The sequence below is a fragment of the Hyperolius riggenbachi genome, chromosome 1, assembly GCF_040937935.1.
Source record: "Hyperolius riggenbachi isolate aHypRig1 chromosome 1, aHypRig1.pri, whole genome shotgun sequence".
NCBI lineage: Eukaryota > Metazoa > Chordata > Amphibia > Anura > Hyperoliidae > Hyperolius > Hyperolius riggenbachi.
In genome coordinates, this window is record NC_090646.1 from 94,054,283 (window position 1) to 94,073,455 (window position 19,173).

Below are 19,173 nucleotides of genomic sequence, written 5' to 3' on the forward strand. Positions count from 1 at the left end.
ATGAAAGGAGGACTGGAGGTGCTGGTAAATTATATCAGATAGCCACATATCAATGTACTCCATGGATCGCTACAAAGCTAGCAGGGAAAGTAGTCAATCTGAATGCTAAAATACCGAGATCAGATGTGATAAGGAGGTAAACTGATCATTACACTCCAGCTGCTGCCTGATCGCTTCCCAAATCCGGCCACTGTTGACCTTTGTGCAACCTAGCTTACAACCCCAACTCACGCGTTTTGTGATGCATTCAACTTCTCAAATGTGATAGCAGAGTGGCCAATTGTCTCAGGAACAATCTGCATTCCATACTCTCTCTTAAAATAAAGCCACATGCACATGTAAGAGCTTTGTACACACGTATGACAGGAATAACTGCGTTGCATTCCTGTGTCCAGGAGCGTTCTGCGCAGGAGCAGGAAGATCGGCGTGACCAAGAACATGCTCGGCCAGGGCCACACATTCGCAGTAGTCCCCAACTGGCCCAGTTGGCAACTTCAACAGGAAGGACAGTGGAGGAAAAGATGGGACTGGACAGACACAGAGATAGCCCACAGCCTGCAGGGGGCTGGAGGAAGCCCCAGACCCAAATGCTTGTGTTAATTATGTCTGAAGTACACATTAACTTATATCATAGTTAGGTTTGCTTGCATACGCATTCTCTCACAGCTGATAAAAGATGCTTTCTCCAGGCTACTGGTGACCAAACAACATAAATACAGGTGAAACTCGAAAAATTTGAATATTGTGTAAAAGTCAATTTGTTTCAGTAATTCAACTAAAAAGCTGAAACTAATATATGAAATAGGAACCCTCTGCAGGTGTTCTGGATTAATTAGCTGATTAGAGTCTGACACTGAGCCTTAAAGGGGCACTACAGCGAAAAACTGTAAAATTTAAAATATGTGCAAACCTTTTACAAATAAGATTTTCTCCAGAGTAAAATGAGCCATAAATTACTTTTCTCCTATGTTGCTGTCACTTACAGTAGGTAGTAGAAATCTGATAGAAGCGACAGGTTTTGGACTAGTCTATCTCTTTATAGGGGATTCTAAGGGATATATTTATTTTCAAAAGCATTTAGTGAATGGCAGTTGCTCTGTCCAACTGCCAAAAAATGGGTGTAGTGAGCAGGGAAGCTGGCCAGCATCATTGTTTAAATCCTTTTTTGGGAATATCTTTATAAAGAATAAAAGCATTGCTGAGAATCCCCTATGAAGAGATGGACTAGTCCAAAGCCTGTCACTTCTGTCAGATTTCTACTGCTTACTGTAAGTGACAGCATTATAGGAGAAAAGTCATTTATGGCTCATTTTACTCTGGAAAAAATGTACTTCTCTGTATAGGTTTGCACATATTTTTAATTTTAGTTTTTCGCTGTAGTGCCCGTTTAAATATTGAAACTTTTCACAATATTCTAATGGTCAGATTTTGATTTTGGGGTTTTCATCAGCTGTACGTCAATCATTATCATTATAACAAATAAAGGCTTGAGATATCTCACATAGCATGTAATGAGTCTATTTCATATATTAGTTTCACCTCGTAAAGTGAATCTGAAGCCTAAATTAGAATAAAAAGAAACAGATACTCACCTAAGGAGAGGGAAGGCTCTGAGTCCTGATGAGCTTTCCCATTCTCCTCCGGATGTCCACGTTCCCCCGCTGGAGACTTCCACCTGAAACAAGCATGCAGCTAATCCAGTCAGACTTCATTCAGAGCATCAGGTCTGCATGCTTGTTCTGGGGCTAAGGCTAAAAGAAATAAAGGGCCCATACTCTGGTCGATTTCAGCCATCGATCGATTGATCAATTCTATAGAATCGTTCGATTGATCAAAAATAGATTCTTTCAAATCAGCAAAACGATCGATTTGCAGCCGATTTCGATCGATTTGATCTATCTGAGAGGATGGAAATCTAGGCAGATCGTTGGGCCATGGAGTTGCATTGGATCTAATGGTGCAATAATGCATTTAGATCGATTTTCAATAGATTTCCAATAGATTTACTTCTGAAATCTATTGGAAATCTGTTCCTAGTGTGTGGCACACATCAGAAAGATTCCTGTCAGATTGGACTTGACAGGCATCTGACAGAAATCTATCTGATGGTTGAATCTGCTGCAAATCTAAGTGTATGACCACCTTTAGAGGCAGCGAATCAGCAAGACAGACAGGCAGCTGATATTGTTAAAAAATGAATAAATATGGAGGCCTCAATATCCCTCTCAATTCAGATGCACTTTATAAGGCAACTCCTGGGTAAAATGTGGATAATGCAGTCACATTTCCAGCATCACAACGGGACATGCCGTACCATATGTATTGTTCTAGTCCCATAGGGCTATCACTGCTTCTGCGATGGTACATAGCGTTTTTGTGCGACACAACGTGACGGACCGTGTAAAGTGTGATAGGGGCCTAAGTTTGTTCTACCACGTTATCTCAGTACGAGGAGCGATTCAGATCATTACAAGTTTGCGTACATCCAGAAAGATTTGTGTTAGGAGGACACCATCTACCACTACTGCTAAGCTTGTGTCTAGTGATCTCAAAGTGAACTCAAAGTGAGAGGCTGCCATATTCATTTCCTTTTAAACAACACCAGTCGCCTGGCAGCCCTGCTGATCTATTTGACTGCAGTAGTGTCTGAATAACACCAGCAACAAGCATGCAGCTAATTTTGTCACATCTGACAATGTCAGAAACACCTGATCTGCTGCATGCTTGTTCAGGGTCTATGGCCTCAATTCACTAAGATCATGCTAGAGATAATAAAGCAAGAGAAAACTTACCTCCACACGTGAAAGTTATCTTACCTCTTCATTCCTTAAGTTACCTCTCCTGTAGTTAATTTACCTCCTCTGTAGTTATTTTCACACGCAGTTAATTAACAGCCTGTCTTTAAATCTGGAGTTATTTTAAGGATTGGAGAGTTAATTTAAAGACAGAAGAGTTAACTTTAGGTTTGCCTGAGGTAAAATGTTTCCTGAATACTACATGCCTTATCACCATGGTAACAACTCTAGAAGAGTTATTAAAGACAGGAGATAAGCTTAGTGAATTGAGGCCTATGGCTAAAAGTATTAGAGGCAGATGATCAGAGGCAGAGAAACCGTAACCAAGAACTGAACTTCATCCCAATCAGTAGCTGATACCCCCTTTCCCATGAGAAATATTTTCCTTTTCTCAAACGGATCATTAAGGTGGTCTGTATGTCTGATATTGTGGCGAACCCCCTCCCACAGTGTGATGTCAGGACCGTGGTCCTGACAGTTTTTCCTGTCTGTGCACCTCATTGCATTGTGGGAAATAGCTGTTTAAAAGCAAGCAGCATCTCCTTCCACTGACATCACCTGCCAGCAGTAAAAATGTCACCATGTGATAAATGTCAGACTGTAAATCGGAGAGAGAAAAGGTTTTACAACGAGCAAACACTGACTCTAAATCATTTATACATAATTATTGTAAAAATGAAGCACCTTTTTTATTAGAATATTTTCACTGGAGTTCCTCTTTAAGTGTTAAAAACACATCAGCATTGATTGGTGCCTTTAGCAGGAGCAAACTGGTGCTTTTAACAAGTGCAAACTGACGTTTACTGAAATTTTATAGCCATTTTACTGGTGCTGAAAGACTTTTCCATTGACTTCTGTGGAAGTAATATCAGTAGTAAGCAATAAGCATCACAAAATTGCCTACAGCAGGAGTTGCCCAGCCAGTGCCAAGGTAACAATGCAAATCGGCCTTACTGACAACAAAGGAGTGTACACTGTACTATTATAGTTCACTTTGCCAGAGCTATAAAAAGTGTGGCCTGGCCACTGTGGCCAGGAGACAGGATACATGCTTCATCAGCCACAACTATCACACAGAAAAATAATAAGTATGTGCCCACGAATGATACAATCTTTTTTGTCTGTTACCAAACCGATGTAGGAGAAAGGTAAACTGTGAATATACATGGATATTTTAGGTAGTCCATCATATTACATAGATTTGAAAAAAATAAATAAGTACATCAATAGTGGGCTCCTTAAAATGGTTCTTCTTGCACAGGAAAGAAATTCACCCTGTATGTATTTAGAGAGTTTAGCCGGTCACATCTGTGATAGATTATAACTGTAATTTGATCTCTCAGCTGTGTCAGTTGGCTGCCTCGGCAGAGCAGCTAATTTGTAAACACAGGTTGCTAACTCCATGGCTGCATCCATGAAAGCAGGAAGTAGACGCACTGTAGATTTACTGCAGGATTTGTAACAGCTGTAACAAAGAAATGTTTTTCTTTAAAAAAGTAATTATACTGTTGCTAATATTTTAGAGCAGAGAGGAAGTTCTAAGTTCAAGTCCGCTTTAAGATTTCTGCAAGGCAGAAGTGCTGCATGCAGCTATTACAGAAACAGGGCAAGCAGCATTTTTCTCCACTGACCTTTATTGGCCATAAAGCAGTCAATGTAACAATGTCCTTCTAAACAATCACAGTAGATAGTGCACAAGTGTGATCCTCAAGCAGTGAGAACACAGAAAACTGCAGCAAAAACGGAGACCTGTTCCTGCAAAGCATGAATCACATTTTATCTTTGACATCAAGTTTCTATCGTCTCGTTTGCTATATTGCAAAATAAACAGTGAAATCTTGGCATTAGCACCCGGTATTAGCTATGAAGTATTCGGACACAAACTTTAGCAAACTTTTATAAGGTTTCTGATAGCCTGTTCCAAGTTCAGACCTGGAAAATTGTGAAAAACCAGCCAAAGCTCTACAGAACAAAGTTTGTGCTTCTGCTACAGAAAGACCTTTCACCTGTAGTCTAATACGCACCTGTCTACCAAGAGAAGCAAAGGAGGGGCAGCCATGATCCAGGGATAGTCTGTCGCAGCCCTAGGCGATGGTCTTCATAGGAATCTGGAGGGTCCTATAGCAGTGATGACATAATAGAAGGCAGAGGGCATCTCACTGGTGTGATGAGGGCTCCATGTTCCCCGGCAGCCAGGAAGTTCCAGCAGGGGAGAGTGACTGATCTGTGCTTTACACTTCCAGTTGCTGTGTCAACAGGGAAGGGCACATACTGCATAATACTACTCAGAGGGCTGAGCTGCCGGGTCACTTCACACCCACAGCCTGTGCTGGAACTGCTCAGGTTACATTCTGAGTGTATTTATAGAGTGCAGAGCTGTAAGGGAGCAGGAGAGGTGGTGACCTGCAGACCCCATTTCTAGAAACATTGTCCAATCTGAAGTTCTAGATCAAAGTTTCCTGAAGTGCCAACAGATACAGTGTAACCACTTCAACAACAAATAACAAGCACCGCATGCAGCGGCTACATCTGATTGGTCCATTTTTTAAAGAAAACCTGAAGCAAAAATAAACTTATGAGATAATGGATCAGATTTATCAAAGCATTACCAACAGTTTATTCTTCTTAAACAGTTCTAACCAGCAGGGGAACTGTTCCGCATGATAATAAGAAACTTCTCTAATCCTACATAATAGCAGCAAATTAGCATGGATTTCTAGAGCTGCACTACAGTTAAGAAAAGTGCAAATCCATCCCTAAACTGTCACAGATAAAGAAGTGCTTAATAGCAGTTCTACAGATAGTACATCAGTGCAGGCTAGGCATGATTTGTGAAGTGCTCCTCCCCCCTGCTGCCATGGTGTCCTGTAAAGCTGTTCTGTGCTTAACCCTTCCAGTGCTGGGCATTGGTGCAACACAGCAGGTGCATTGGTTACCTCAGCAACAGCAATTTCCCTCACACACTGCAGTGGCTGAGAGACCTTCCTAACTCCTCCTATTCCTAACAGTATAAGAAGGAATCTGCATTGTTTAGTAATTTCTTAGGATGTCTGAGACAGTTCTGCACAAACTTCTAAAACCCTACTAATATTTTGTCTCTTGATAAATGCCCCCAATGAATTGTATGTGTAATACAGGTGAGAAATAGAACATTAGTGGCAAAGAAAAGAGTTTATATTGTTTTCCAGTACAGGACGAGTTAAAAAAACAAAACAAAACCACTTCCCTGAGCTTTCCGACCCACTGGGTCTAATACGGCCCTGTTTTCTAAAGCTGAGGTTCTCAACGTGCGGTACGTGTACCCCAGGTGGTACTTCTGATGGTTCCAGGGGGTACTTGGGCTAGATATACTTAACCAAGAATAACAAATTTAGACTTTTAGAAAATGATAAATCTTATTTAAACACCAAATTAGTATTTTAGCTAATTAATAGCAATAGTAAATGCTTGGAAATTGTTTAGAACCAATTGTCATGTACTACGATTAAATATATATTTGTCAAGGGGTACTTGTGCCAATGTTTACTATGCTAGGGGGTACTTGGTGAGTACAGAATTAGGGGTACATACCAATAAAATGTTGAGAAACACTGTTCTAAAGCACTTAAAGGGAACCCGAGGTGAGAATAATATGGAGGCAGCCATATGTATCTCCTTTTAAGCAATACCAGTTGCCTGGCTGCCCTGCTGGTCCTCTGCCTCTAATACTTTCAACCACAGACCCTGAACAAGCATGCAGCAGGTCAGGGGTTTCTGACAATATTGTCAGAACTGACAAGATTAGCTGCATGCTTGTTTCTGGTGCAATTCAGTTCACTACTGCAGCCAAATAGATTAGCAGGGCTGCCAGGCAACTAGTATTGTTTAAAAGGAAATAAATATGGCAGCCTCCATATCACTCTCACCTCGGATTCACTTTAAACAGCCAAGAAACCGCGAGAGACAGCTTGAGATAAGGTTTTACTGCTGGAAAGTTCAAAGGCTCATGATTGCTGCTTTGTTTTATAGCTTAAAAGACGGAGTGTGGTTTTAAAACTGCAAAAGTGACAGAATGATGCAGTGTTATAAAAATAGCTACATAACTGAAAATAAAAAACTTGAGACTCTTCTTTGGTACTACTGTTCTATTTATTATCCACACTACACATACAACTCATATTTTTTTTCTGCTGCTTGAGGTTTGCTTTAAGCTGCGTAAAATGACCATAAAATCTGAATGAACTCAGCAGTATTAGCATTCCATTGACCTTTCCTACTACTTACTTACTACTAATAGCACCACTAATAGCAACTGATAGCTGGAATCAACCGCATTAGCAGAAAAACCACAGGAAACGTCTCTGCAGATTTACCAGCAGGGAGAAGACGAGTACAGTACATACTTCTTTATGTCCCCTTACATCTACTTAGTGCCGAGGTTCTCAATAGACTGTATACGGGCCCCAAGGGGCATTATGCACGGCAGGGCCGGGCCGAGGCATAGGCTGGAGAGGCTCCAGCCTCAGGGCGCAGTGTAGGAGAGGGCGCACAATTCATTCAGCTGTCATTCCTAATTGTGTATGAAGCAGAAAGAAATAAGAAAAGGGGATACATAGCAGTAACTGAAAGCCAGATAACTAGATATTAGGGCGCTTTTCCACCAGCGCAAATCGCAAAAACGCAAACCGCTAGCGATTTTACAATCACTACGGTTTGCTTTTTAACATAGGAATCGCGGTAGGTCATTTCCACTACCGCGATTCGTTTTTGTCAGGAATGCGAACGCGCGGCGGAGCAATATTTTCCGCGATTTTGCTATGCATAGCATAGCAAAATCGCGGCGGCGAACGTCGGGGAATCGCCGGTAATTTGCGATTCAGCAATCGCTAGCGTTCAGCGTGAACGCTAGCGATTGCAAGTGGAAAAGGGCCCTTAAGGTGTTTGGGAGGTTGTGGGCCCGGTGGCGCCTCTTAGTCTAATAGCAATCAGTGTGTGACAGCTGGGGTGGGAGGGATGGAGGGGCGCACTTTGGTGTCTCAGCCTTGGGTGCTGGAGGACCTTGTCCCTGCTCTGATGCACGGCTAAGTAAGTATGCAAACCTGCCACAGATACTGTAACATAAAATAAAAGAACAGCTTTTGGAAGTTTAAAAAAATCTCGGGGATGTAACTAGAGGGGAGCAGCCCTGTGATCGCAGGGGGGCCCAGGGGTGGGGGGGGGGACCCCTGACTAGTAACCTTCCCTTCCTCCGATACAGGGGACTATACTTCAGATCAGGTATTATTGTGGCTATGTGTGTAAAGATTATGAGGGCCATGCTTGTTTTATGATCCTTGTGAGATGGGCCCCAAGGCCGTGAAGAGCAACAAGGGGAGGCAAGGGAAGGTTGTGAACATTGGAAGGGGAGGGCATCAAAGTTTTGCTGGGGGGCCCATACGTTGTAGTTACACCACTGCTCTCTCTGATCGATGGAAGTGAAAAAAAGGATTACCAGCACCGGATGCAGCTGGATCTGGACTCCACATGTGCCAAAAAGGTTCTCGGTAGCGTGCTCCTCAGTAGTAACTGCAATTTCCACAAGAAGAGAGCAGCGAGGCACCGCTCCTAAAAATACCTTTTATTGCGACAGGGGTCTACCTGACACCCTCCCGCTTTATCTGTATTGACTCCTGTCACAATTAACGGTCTTAAGACTACAGAGACATCGTGAGTAAAGAGTAGAACAGTAGACAGACCAGGGCATTATATAGGGACGAGAATTTTCTAATTGGATTCTCACAAGCTATATGATAGACAGCGTTGCCCAGCCTCCCTCCCCATAGGAGACCCCTCTTTCTTTTCCTCTTTTTCCCTAATTCTTTCGATTATTTTCTTTTTTCCCCTTTTCTATTTTTTCCTTTTTTCCCCCCTCTTTCTTTCCCTGCAGACAATATGGAAAACAGGGTAACGCAACACAGGTTTACAATGCAAGTGTAAAAGGGGCCTAAATGAGCTTATCTCAAAAACTTGCAATACCCAAAACAAAATGAAATGAAAAAAGTCTGGATGGAGATGAGAGGATGTGGGTCTGGACTCCAGTTACACTTGCAGAGGGGGCTCAGATGGGACTGTGAAAGGGGCCATGCAGTGGGTGAATATGTATCCCAGTTACACCAAAAAAGTAGAAGGAAAAAACTCTGCTCTACAACTTCCAGGTTTCTGCCCACTGTTGCCCTGATAGGTAGCAGGTTTCTGCCCACTGTTGCCCTGACAGGTAGCAGGTTTCTGCCCACTGTTGCCCTGACAGGTAGCAGGTTTCTGCCCACTGTTGCCCTGACAGGTAGCAGGTTTCAGCCCACTGTTGCCCTGTCAGGTAGCAGGTTTCAGCCCACTGTTGCCCTGTCAGGTAGCAGGTTTCAGCCCACTGTTGCCCTGACAGGTAGCAGGTTTCAGCCCACTGTTGCCCTGACAGGTTGCAGGTTTCAGCCCACTGTTGCCCTGACAGGTAGCAGGTTTCAGCCCACTGTTGCACTGACAGGTAGCAGGTTTCAGCCCACTGTTGCCCTGACAGGTAGCAGGTTTCAGCCCACTGTTGCCCTGACAGGTAGCAGGTTTCTGCCCACTGTTGCCCTGACAGGTAGCAGGTTTCTGCCCACTGTTGCCCTGACAGGTAGCAGGTTTCTGCCCACTGTTGCCCTGACAGGTAGCAGGTTTCTGCCCACTGTTGCCCTGACAGGTAGCAGGTTTCTGCCCACTGTTGCCCTGACAGGTAGCAGGTTTCTGCCCACTGTTGCCCTGACAGGTAGCAGGTTTCAGCCCACTGTTGCCCTGACAGGTAGCAGGTTTCAGCCCACTGTTGCCCTGACAGGTAGCAGGTTTCAGCCCACTGTTGCCCTGACAGGTAGCAGGTTTCAGCCCACTGTTGCCCTGACAGGTAGCAGGTTTCAGCCCACTGTTGCCCTGACAGGTAGCAGGTTTCTGCCCACTGTTGCCCTGACAGGTAGCAGGTTTCAGCCCACTGTTGCCCTGTCAGGTAGCAGGTTTCAGCCCACTGTTGCCCTGTCAGGTAGCAGGTTTCAGCCCACTGTTGCCCTGTCAGGTAGCAGGTTTCAGCCCACTGTTGCCCTGTCAGGTAGCAGGTTTATGCACACGGCTTGTTCCCAATGACGACAGATATCACATTACTGCTTTGCATGAGTCCCTGACAAGAGTCTCACTCGCCTAGCTGTAGAAGAGGGCTGAAACCTGTTTATTCTGCTACTAAACTGATTTGATTGTGCTGCATCTGTTCCTGGAAGGTAATAATGTAATTTATATCTTGTACAACCCTGGCTGAAAAATGTACACACAACTCACACAAAAGAGAGGATTACATCAGTCCAGCTCATCTAAAGTATGCAAAACCAGTAGATAGATATTTAAGCCCAATGCCAGGAATGTTTATTAGTAGTTTGGGAAACAGTGGGTAGAAATGGGTCAGATCCTCTTTTGGATTTCTACTACTGGAGCAATTGCCCTTATGAGGGAATTTCCACCACGGCCTGTCCCGGCAAAGAACAGGGAAACCTCGCTCACAGCTGAATTACACTGGGGGCGACAAAAGCGCTAGTGCTACATTTTAGGTTTCATAGACTACCTAAAGAAAAAAAAAAAAAAAAAACACAGACACTCCACCCCACTTCTCAGAAACGCAGTCACGGCCACTTTGCCTGCGTTGCCCACCCTCGAGAACAGAGCTACCAATTGCCAAGCTGAGGGCAGCCCACAGCAACAGAGGTGGGGGTAACCAGAGCCTCAGCAGAGGTTTTGGAAAAAAAATAAATAAATAAATAAAACCCTGCCACAACCGTAATTCTGAGGGGGGCAAAGCCAGGGGTGCTTTTAGGCATAGGTATTTCCAGGACACTGCCTGCAGTGCCACTGGTCCTGGGGGCGTCATGCCCCTCAATTAAGCCCCACCACAGAACTATGCCGTGCCCCCAAACAAAGCCATGCCTCCTAAACTAGGCCATGCCTCCGCAGGTGATTGTGCCGCCTCCTGTCCCTGTGTGTCCCTCTGTCTCCCATTGGGCCTCCTGTCTCGCACTTTTGGCAAGATTTGTTGGGGGCTAGCATAAACCGGGCCCCTAAACTCTCTCCAGGCCCTAGGCACTGGCCTAAGTTGCCTTATGGATGATCCGTCTCCGTGTGCGTCCCTCTGTTTCTCCTTCTGTCCCCCTTTGTACCTCCCTCTGTCCCACTAGCTGTTCCTGTCCCCTCCTGCACTCCCCCAGTCCAGTGTATAAAGGCTGAGTATAGCGCAGCAGAAGCTGTGCTCTTGCCTCCCCTCTGGAGTCCAGTGCTGTGCCTGTGTAACTATCCTCTGTTTTCTGCTCCCTCTAGTGCAGGTACCTAACTCTCATCATGTAGTTTGCACAGGTAGCAGGTAACCATGGTTAACAGGAAGAACAATGATTTCAAGCATCACCCTGAAGCAATAAACTTTGTGAAAACAAGTATTTATGGAATTCTCAAAATTTTTGGCCATGAATGTACACTTAACACTATGAATAGTCTGCGTTCAACTATATTTCAGCAGAAAATTTGTGCCGGTTAACCTCCTTAGCGGTAATCATGAGTTCAGCTCGTGGTGGAAAAAACATGCCAAAAGCGGTATCCCTGAGATCGTGGTAGCCACCAGGAGGTCTGTGCAGAGCAATGCGCACAGCGGGCGTTTTAATTTACCTACTGAGGGATCCCGACATCGGCCGCCATTCTTCTTTCTCTCCTCCGAGGCTCGGCTTCTCCCTGGTGAGATCGATGTCTGCCGTCATGACGACAGCCGGCAATATTACTATAGGGTTATAGCGCCACCTGGAGGACGGAGGGAAAACTTCAGCGCTGGATCCCAGGAAGGCGAGTGAGTGCTGGGCTGCTGCAGAACTCCCTAGCAGCATGATTTTTTCCAGGTTTTAGGATCTAAAATCATGCAAAAAACTTGCACCACTTTTAGACCCCAAAATCCGGAAAGAATCATAACGCCAAAGGGGTTAATCTTGTGACTGTAATGTCCATAGTTTGGATATATAATAGCAAAAACCCTGGGAACCTCACTCCCCCTGCCGCTTTGCTCTGCTTGTATCTGGAGTTGAAATACAGAATAACCAATCCCTGTGGAGCAAGTGGCAGGGGTGAGTGATCGGTGCTCAGGGTTCGATTATTAAATAGCCGTATTGTTTTGTTCTTGAATGCCCTTAAAGAGACACTGAAGCGAAAAAAAATATATGATATAGTGAATTGGTTGTGTACTATGAATAATTACTAGAAGATTAGCAGCAAAGAAAATATTCTCAAACTTTTATTTTCAGGTATATAGTGTTTTTTCTAACATTGCATCATTCTCTAATATGTGCAGATTACACAACACTCAGCATTCAAAATGATTCTTTCAGAGCAGTCTGTGAAGTAATGACCTCTCCTCTAGCAGAGAAAAAGTAAACAGTTCACTTACAGTTGAGATAATAAAAGTCAGATAACAGCCCTCTCCACGACTAAGACTAAAGGCCCATACACACGTCGGATTTTTGCGAACGACCCGTCGTTTGAACGTTCCGTCGTTCCCACGTCAAATCCGGCGTGTGTACAGACTATCGTTCGGGTGATAAGACTGGTTTCTTATCACCCGAACGATAGTCTGCACACACGCCGGATTTGACGTGCGAACTACGGAACGACGGAACGTTCAAACGACGGGTCGTTCGCAAAAATCCGACGTGTGTATGGGCCTTTAGTCGGAGAGTTAATGGCTTGTTTGCATAGAGATAACAACTGGAGTTTCTTAACTCTTCCTGTACTGGAAACAATTAGACTGATGTATCTGATCTTAATGTTTTATTTCTTAGCTGTACTACACATACAAATCATAATATCATAAATTTTTTTTTCACTTCAGTGTTTCTTTAAAGGGACGCAGAGAGGAAGCACCCTCATGTATTTACCATATATATCAGTGGGAACATTAGAGAAAACACCTACCCTGCTCTCTGTTTCATTATTTACTGTTCAGATTGCTTCTTATCAGCCCAGATAAAATACCAGACTGAGCATTCAGTCTGGCTTTGTTCAGGAATCTTTATAGCTGAGTCTGTCTTCTCTGCTGTCTTTTCAAGCCCAAGCCTGCCCCCTTGTGGCTCTGCTCAGTAATCGTTATAGCTGAGTCATTATAGCAAAGCCAGACTGAATGCTCAGTCGGGGATTTTATCAGGTCTGATAAGAAACAAGCTGTGCAGTGCAGAATGAAACAGAAAGCATGGTAGGCATTTTCTCTAATGTTCCCACTGATCTATATGGTAAAATACATGAGGGTGCTTCGTCTCTGGTTCACTTTAAGCACTCTACAAGATGGTGTTAATTTTATTAACTCTCACTTTCATTCAGCCCTGCCTGTTTAAACCTGTGCCCTTCAACTGACTTTATTCACCAAGTACACCGTATGACATACTCTGAATTGGTTGTGGTACACATGGCAATGGCAGTAGTACAAAGACAGCACATAAGTCAGACATAGCAATGTCAATATGAAAAGTGTTCATGATACAGTACTCAAAAGTAAGAATTCAGAGCAGAGTGGACAAATGAGAGAACTAACAGCTACGGAGTGGGGCAAAATAGTGCTCGATGTTCGGGGTGAGTGTCACGACTACAGTGCTGCAGCTTGGAAGGAGGGGGGGGCAGCTAGGGTTCAGTAGGACAGCATGGGGGAAGAACATGCTCCTGCGCCTGGTGGTCCTAGATTGGATGGCTCTAAAACGTGGCATTCTACAGCCAATGCCAGAGCTATAGTGACCAGAAATGTGCACACTAGACAGTAAAGTGATAGGAGGCTCTGAAATAGAGATTTGTGTTCAGGTAAAAAAGTGTAGGCCACCCAGGTTGCAGAGAAGCTCAAACGCCCCAGAAGCTCAAACTCGGCTTTCCAATTTATATGACAGCGCAAAGATTCCCCCGCATGTCTGCACTCTAGCAGCTCTGGGAGTCTGGTCATAATTTAGGGAATGGATATACAGTATTTGCCTATAGCTAGGCAGCGTCCATCATGATAGCATCTGAACAGCAGTAGTGCAGAAGCACCCAGAGCAGCAAGCTACACTCCAACCCAATGGAAAATTGCTGCATCCTGAGGCTCCACAACACACAATGTTTGGTAAACTGTTATAATTAAAGTGCTCAAGAATGTCTGCAAACATTAAAAAGACGTGACTAATCTAATTACTTTCCCTTCCTCACTTACTGAACAGCTGATTCTGCATTGCTAACATATGCTAACTCATTTGGAACGGGTACTCCATGTCCCCACCGCCAGATACCACAGTATTGCTGTTGCTGAGTATTTCAACAAGACCCACAAAACTGCAGCACTTCTCGCAACAACAGAGGCCTCACATTTTTCTGGCAGATTTCTTGAGATTGCTGCAAAGCGGGGTCTCTGTCACTATATCGCCATCACAGCTGCCAGCAGCACCTGCGGGTACGCCAGATCTACCAGATGCCATCTGAGGTCTTGCAGTGTGCCAGATGACGGGACTCTTGCATTGAGCTTTGAACGGTTTGTTGTAGATCTACTGTTGTAGCGACAGGCTAATGGTGTCCACACGTGACTCATTTTTCGTTCAGAATGTTCAGATGTCTATGCCGCAACATGGCCACCCAATCGATTTCTGGCCAAAGGGATCGATCGGACATGCTGGAAATTCTTGCTCACAAGGGCCCGATTGGGTGGGCAGCTGTAATGGCATTCAACTTCCCGACGGATCTTCAGCTGGTTCCCCCCCCACACCCAAGTGCCTGTGTAATGTGTGCCCCCCCCCTCAGGCCGTGGCGCGACTCCTCGTCTCCTCCGATGTATGGCATCTTTTCGAATTGGCATGGCGAGTGCCTGTAGCACGTGGTATCCCCACATGTACTAATGTCCCTACATGCGCTGGTGTCACATGGTACACACCAGCGTACCAGGTGAGCCTGCAGAACTCCCCATAGGGCCAAAGATTGGGGGGAGGGGGGTGAATCACACACACATATTACATGAGGGGAAGGCGGTACGGCAGGCAGCAAGCATACATTTGAAATCGGCGCCGGTAGACTTGGGCGCAGGACACAGCCGGTATATGGCTGATCCTGCTTCTGCACAGGTCCGGGCCGTGTTAATTACTATTACCCCTCCAGTGGATAGTGGGGGAATTATATAATTTGGCTTCCAGCGATTGCTGGAGGACGAATTATTGTGTTTTTTAAGCAACTTTGGCTCCGTCTTCCGACGTTCCTCACTGAGCGGCGCTGTAGATGTGATTCCCTTTATAGTCTATGGTGGCGCCTGCTGCGCCCAAATCTAGCAGCGCTTAAAAGCACTACTCCGGGCGGCGACAACTCTAGGACAATGTCCAATAGATTTCATGCTGATCTCATGAGGGATGTATCTGATAGTCAACCAGGTGGTAGATTGACAGGTGTATGGCCAACTTTAAGCGATCAAAAACAGATACTTGCCATCAGGAGAGGGGAAGCCTCAGGATCCTATTTAAGCTTCCTTCGGTTGTCGTAAGCCCCCCCCCCCCATTGCAGAGCGCAGCCCCCTCCATATTGTTGCTCCTCTATTGCATTCATGGCTGCGCACTAGAAGCTCAAGCCCTACTGCGCGACCATAAATGCGGAAAAGGAGCTACGTGGCCCCGATAGGATCGCTAATAATCTGTGGGGGGGGGGGGGGAGGAGGGGGACAGTAGACCACCAAGGGAAGCCTCAATAGGATTCTTGAGGCTTCCCTCTCTTTAGGCGAGTATCTGATTTTGTGCACCCGAACCTCTGGTACTCTTTAAAGTGTAACTGTCGGGCACAAAATCAAAAATCAATTCTTTATTTTTATCTGGTAAACAAGTAAGAAGGATGCGAACCAGGCAATCCAAAAGTTAAAATCACTATTACTTTTCTTGTTGATAAATGATCATTCCCCAGTTTACCTGAATCTTATTTGGTACACAGAAAATTTGGTACACAAAAAGGAAGTTGCAGGGCATGCTGGGTTGTCCTTTTTGCTTCTCTATTCCCCCTCAGACTTAACTAATGCAGCCTGATTGGATGTAGCCTCTTTCCCTCCTGTTGTCCCCTCCCACACCTCTGTTCCTCTCTGATTGGCCAATATTTCTCATGCTGAGACAATGCACTTTCTATAGTGAAGGGCGAGCAAATCAGGCAGAGGAGAGTTAGGCCTTGTTCACATCTACTAGCGGAGATGTCAAAGGAGGGAGGTCCGCACCAGTTCAGGATTCTAGGTGTGTATCTTTATTCAGGACGTATCCAATATAAAATAGACACATGCATCAAATGCTGACATGTTTCGAGCTATCTCAGCTCTTAATCATAGCTGGTTTGAAAAATGGCAACACCCCCTATAAATAGGAGGAAGTCATGTATCCGCCTTCCAAAGCCCCTCCCCCGAATGGAGGTGGGAAAGGCAATCTTTCACAATAATAAACAGATACTAAATCCATACCATCTACCACAATACAAGATGCTGTGTACAGGAAGATAAAATATTGTTTACATTTAAAGATGCAAAATACAAAATATAAAAATTAAAGATTAAAATATGACTGGAACAGCGTGTGAGTCAACTATATATAATTATACCCGGGTATCACCAGCCAGCAATAGGGCTTAAGGGAAAAAGGGGAAGGGGGGGAGGGGGGAGGAGAGGGGGGGGAGGGGAGAGGGGGGGGAGGGGGGGGGGGGAGAGGGGGGGGGAGGGGGAGGAGGGGAAGAGGGGGGGGGGGGGAAGGGAAGGAAAAGGGGAGAAAAGGAAAAAGAGTCACTGAGTGATGAAGGCCAGGTCCCACCTGGCATTAAGACCATGGGGCGACCTAGTCCCCAAACGGTATATCCACATGGCCTCTCTTTTGAGAAGGATCTTATATAGGTCACCCCCTCTTCTTGATGACATGACCTTCTCTACCCCCTGAAACCGGAAACCCGTCAGGTCACCCCCATGCACTTCCCTAAAATGCTTAGCCACGTTCGAAATGTGAGTGGAAGACCACCCTGCCCCTAGATAATGTTCGGCAATTCTCTGTCTCATAGGCCTGGTGGAACACCCAACATATTGGAGGGAACAAAGAGTGCAGTCAATAAGATAAATAACATAGCGTGTGCCACAATTAATAAACTGCTTAAGACTATAAGTGTGGCCATTAGAGACAGAGACAGCCGTCCTGGTTTATTAGAGACAGAGACAGCCGTCCTGGTTTTATTATGGAGGTGGCAGTATCTACATGTGGCTATCCCACACTTGTAGGACCCCTTGACTGTCAGCCAGGTATCCATTGTGGCACTAGACGTGAATAAACTAGGGGAAAGGATTTGTCCCAAAGTGGGGGCCCGCCGACTAGAAAACCTGACTCCATTCCTCAGAATAGGCGAGAGACCTTCATCCCCTTCCAAAATAGGAAGATACCTAGAGATGATATCCGTCACCCGCCTGTACTCAACTGAGTAGGTAGTCACAAACGTGGGTTTGTATGTGTTGCGGACCAGGTGGCCATCATTTTGTAACAAATCAGTCTGGGTTCTCTGCATGGCTTTAGATCTCCCTCTGCCAATAGACCATGACGGGTAACCTCGTGCCCTCAGGCGTTTCTCAACGATGTCAAGCTCACTCTTCAGATTTTCATCCCTCGAGCAATTACGCCTCGCTCTGGTGAATTCACTGACAGGAATGCCACGAATAGTGTGAGCTGGATGACAACTGTTTGCCCTAAGGGTTGTGTTGCCACCACACGGTTTTCTATAAGTGGAGGTGTTGATCTGTCCAGACACACCATCCCCACTCAAAGTGACATCCAAATAATTAATCGACATGATGTCAACCGTATATGTGAACTGCAAGTTCAATGTATTTTGGTTGAAATAATCAACTAGGGAGGCTGCACTGGAAATATCACCTCTCAGGATAATTAAGAGGTCATCGATATACCTCCCGTAGCACACAACACTCTCCAGCAGACGGCAGTCTCCCCCAAAGACGTGACGTTCTTCCCACCACCCCATGTAAAGGTTCGCAAGGGATGGTGAGAATTTGGCGCCCATAGAGGCGCCCCGCCTCTGGAGGAAGAAACCTTTCCCTTAAGCCCTATTGCTGGCTGGTGATACCCGGGTATAATTATATATAGTTGACTCACACGCTGTTCCAGTCATATTTTAATCTATAACCACCCTGGCGTTCTGATAAGATCGCCAGGGCGGCTGCGGGAGGGTTTTTTTTAAATAAAAAAAAAAAACTATTCCATGCAGCCAACTGAAAGTTGGCTGCATGAAAGCCCACTAGAGGGCGCTCCGGATGCGTTCTTCTGATCGCCTCCGGCGGCCAGAAGTAACACGGAAGGCCGCAATGAGCGGCCTTCCGTGTTTCGCTTACCTCGTCGCCATGGCGACGAGCGGAGTGACGTCATGGACGTCAGCCGACGTCCTGACGTCAGCCGCCTCCGATCCAGCCCTTAGCGCTGGCCGGAACTGTTTGTTCCAGCTACGCTGGGCTCGGGCGGCTGGGGGGACCCTCTTTCGCCGCTGCACGCGGCGGATCGCCGCGCTGCGGCGGCGATCAGGTAGCACACGCTGCTGGCAAAGTGCCGGCTGCGTGTGCTGCTTTTTATTTCATTAAAATCGGCCCAGCAGGGCCTGAGCGGCACCCTCCGGCGGTGTTGGACGAGCTGAGCTCGTCCAGACCGCTCAGGTGGTTAATTTTTATATTTTGTATTTTGCATCTTTAAATGTAAACAATATTTTATCTTCCTGTACACAGCATCTTGTATTGTGGTAGATGGTATGGATTTAGTATCTGTTTATTATTGTGAAAGATTGCCTTTCTTCCCACCTCCATTCGGGGGAGGGGCTTTGGAAAGCGGATACATGACTTCCTCCTATTTATAGGGGGTGTTGCCATTTTTCAAACCAGCTATGATTAAGAGCTGAGATAGCTCGAAACATGTCAGCATTTGATGCATGTGTCTATTTTATATTGGATACGTCCTGAATAAAGATACACACCTAGAATCCTGAACTGGTGCGGACCTCTGACGTATACTGTGGGCTTTGCTGACCTGATCCTGCACAGTACAGCGATTGGTGGGTAGAGCGGTGTGTACACCAACGTTCATTTACTAGCGGAGATGGCCGTGTGATCAGAACAGAAAACGTACGATCACATGCCATCTGCGCCGCTACCCGCTGCGCTGCTCATGCCATCCATTCAGTGATGGGTCAGCTCTGCGCTTGCGAGCAAAATGCAGGCAGCAGTACGCAAGTGCATCATAGCGCATCGTACTGCTGCACAGCACAGTAGAAGCGAACGGTAGAAGGGCTGTCTATGCCCTTCTGCCGTTCTTGCGTGTCACGT

The 19,173-nt window shown here is 45.6% G+C and overlaps 1 protein-coding gene across 2 annotated transcripts in view; it reads right to left on the reverse strand.

The window, feature by feature from the left end:
- TBC1D14 (TBC1 domain family member 14) overlaps positions 1-19,173 on the reverse strand; it is a 184,426-nt gene that overhangs the window by 105,508 nt on the left and 59,745 nt on the right. The window contains exon 1 of one of the 2 annotated variants that reach the window (XM_068277021.1): positions 4,820-5,037. The exons of the other annotated variant lie outside the window; for it this stretch is intronic. Coding sequence (XP_068133122.1) covers positions 4,820-4,854 — 35 coding nt within the window. The 5' untranslated portion in view covers positions 4,855-5,037. Of the gene's footprint in view, positions 1-4,819; positions 5,038-19,173 lie in introns of those variants that run through there. 2 annotated transcript variants of the gene reach the window in all.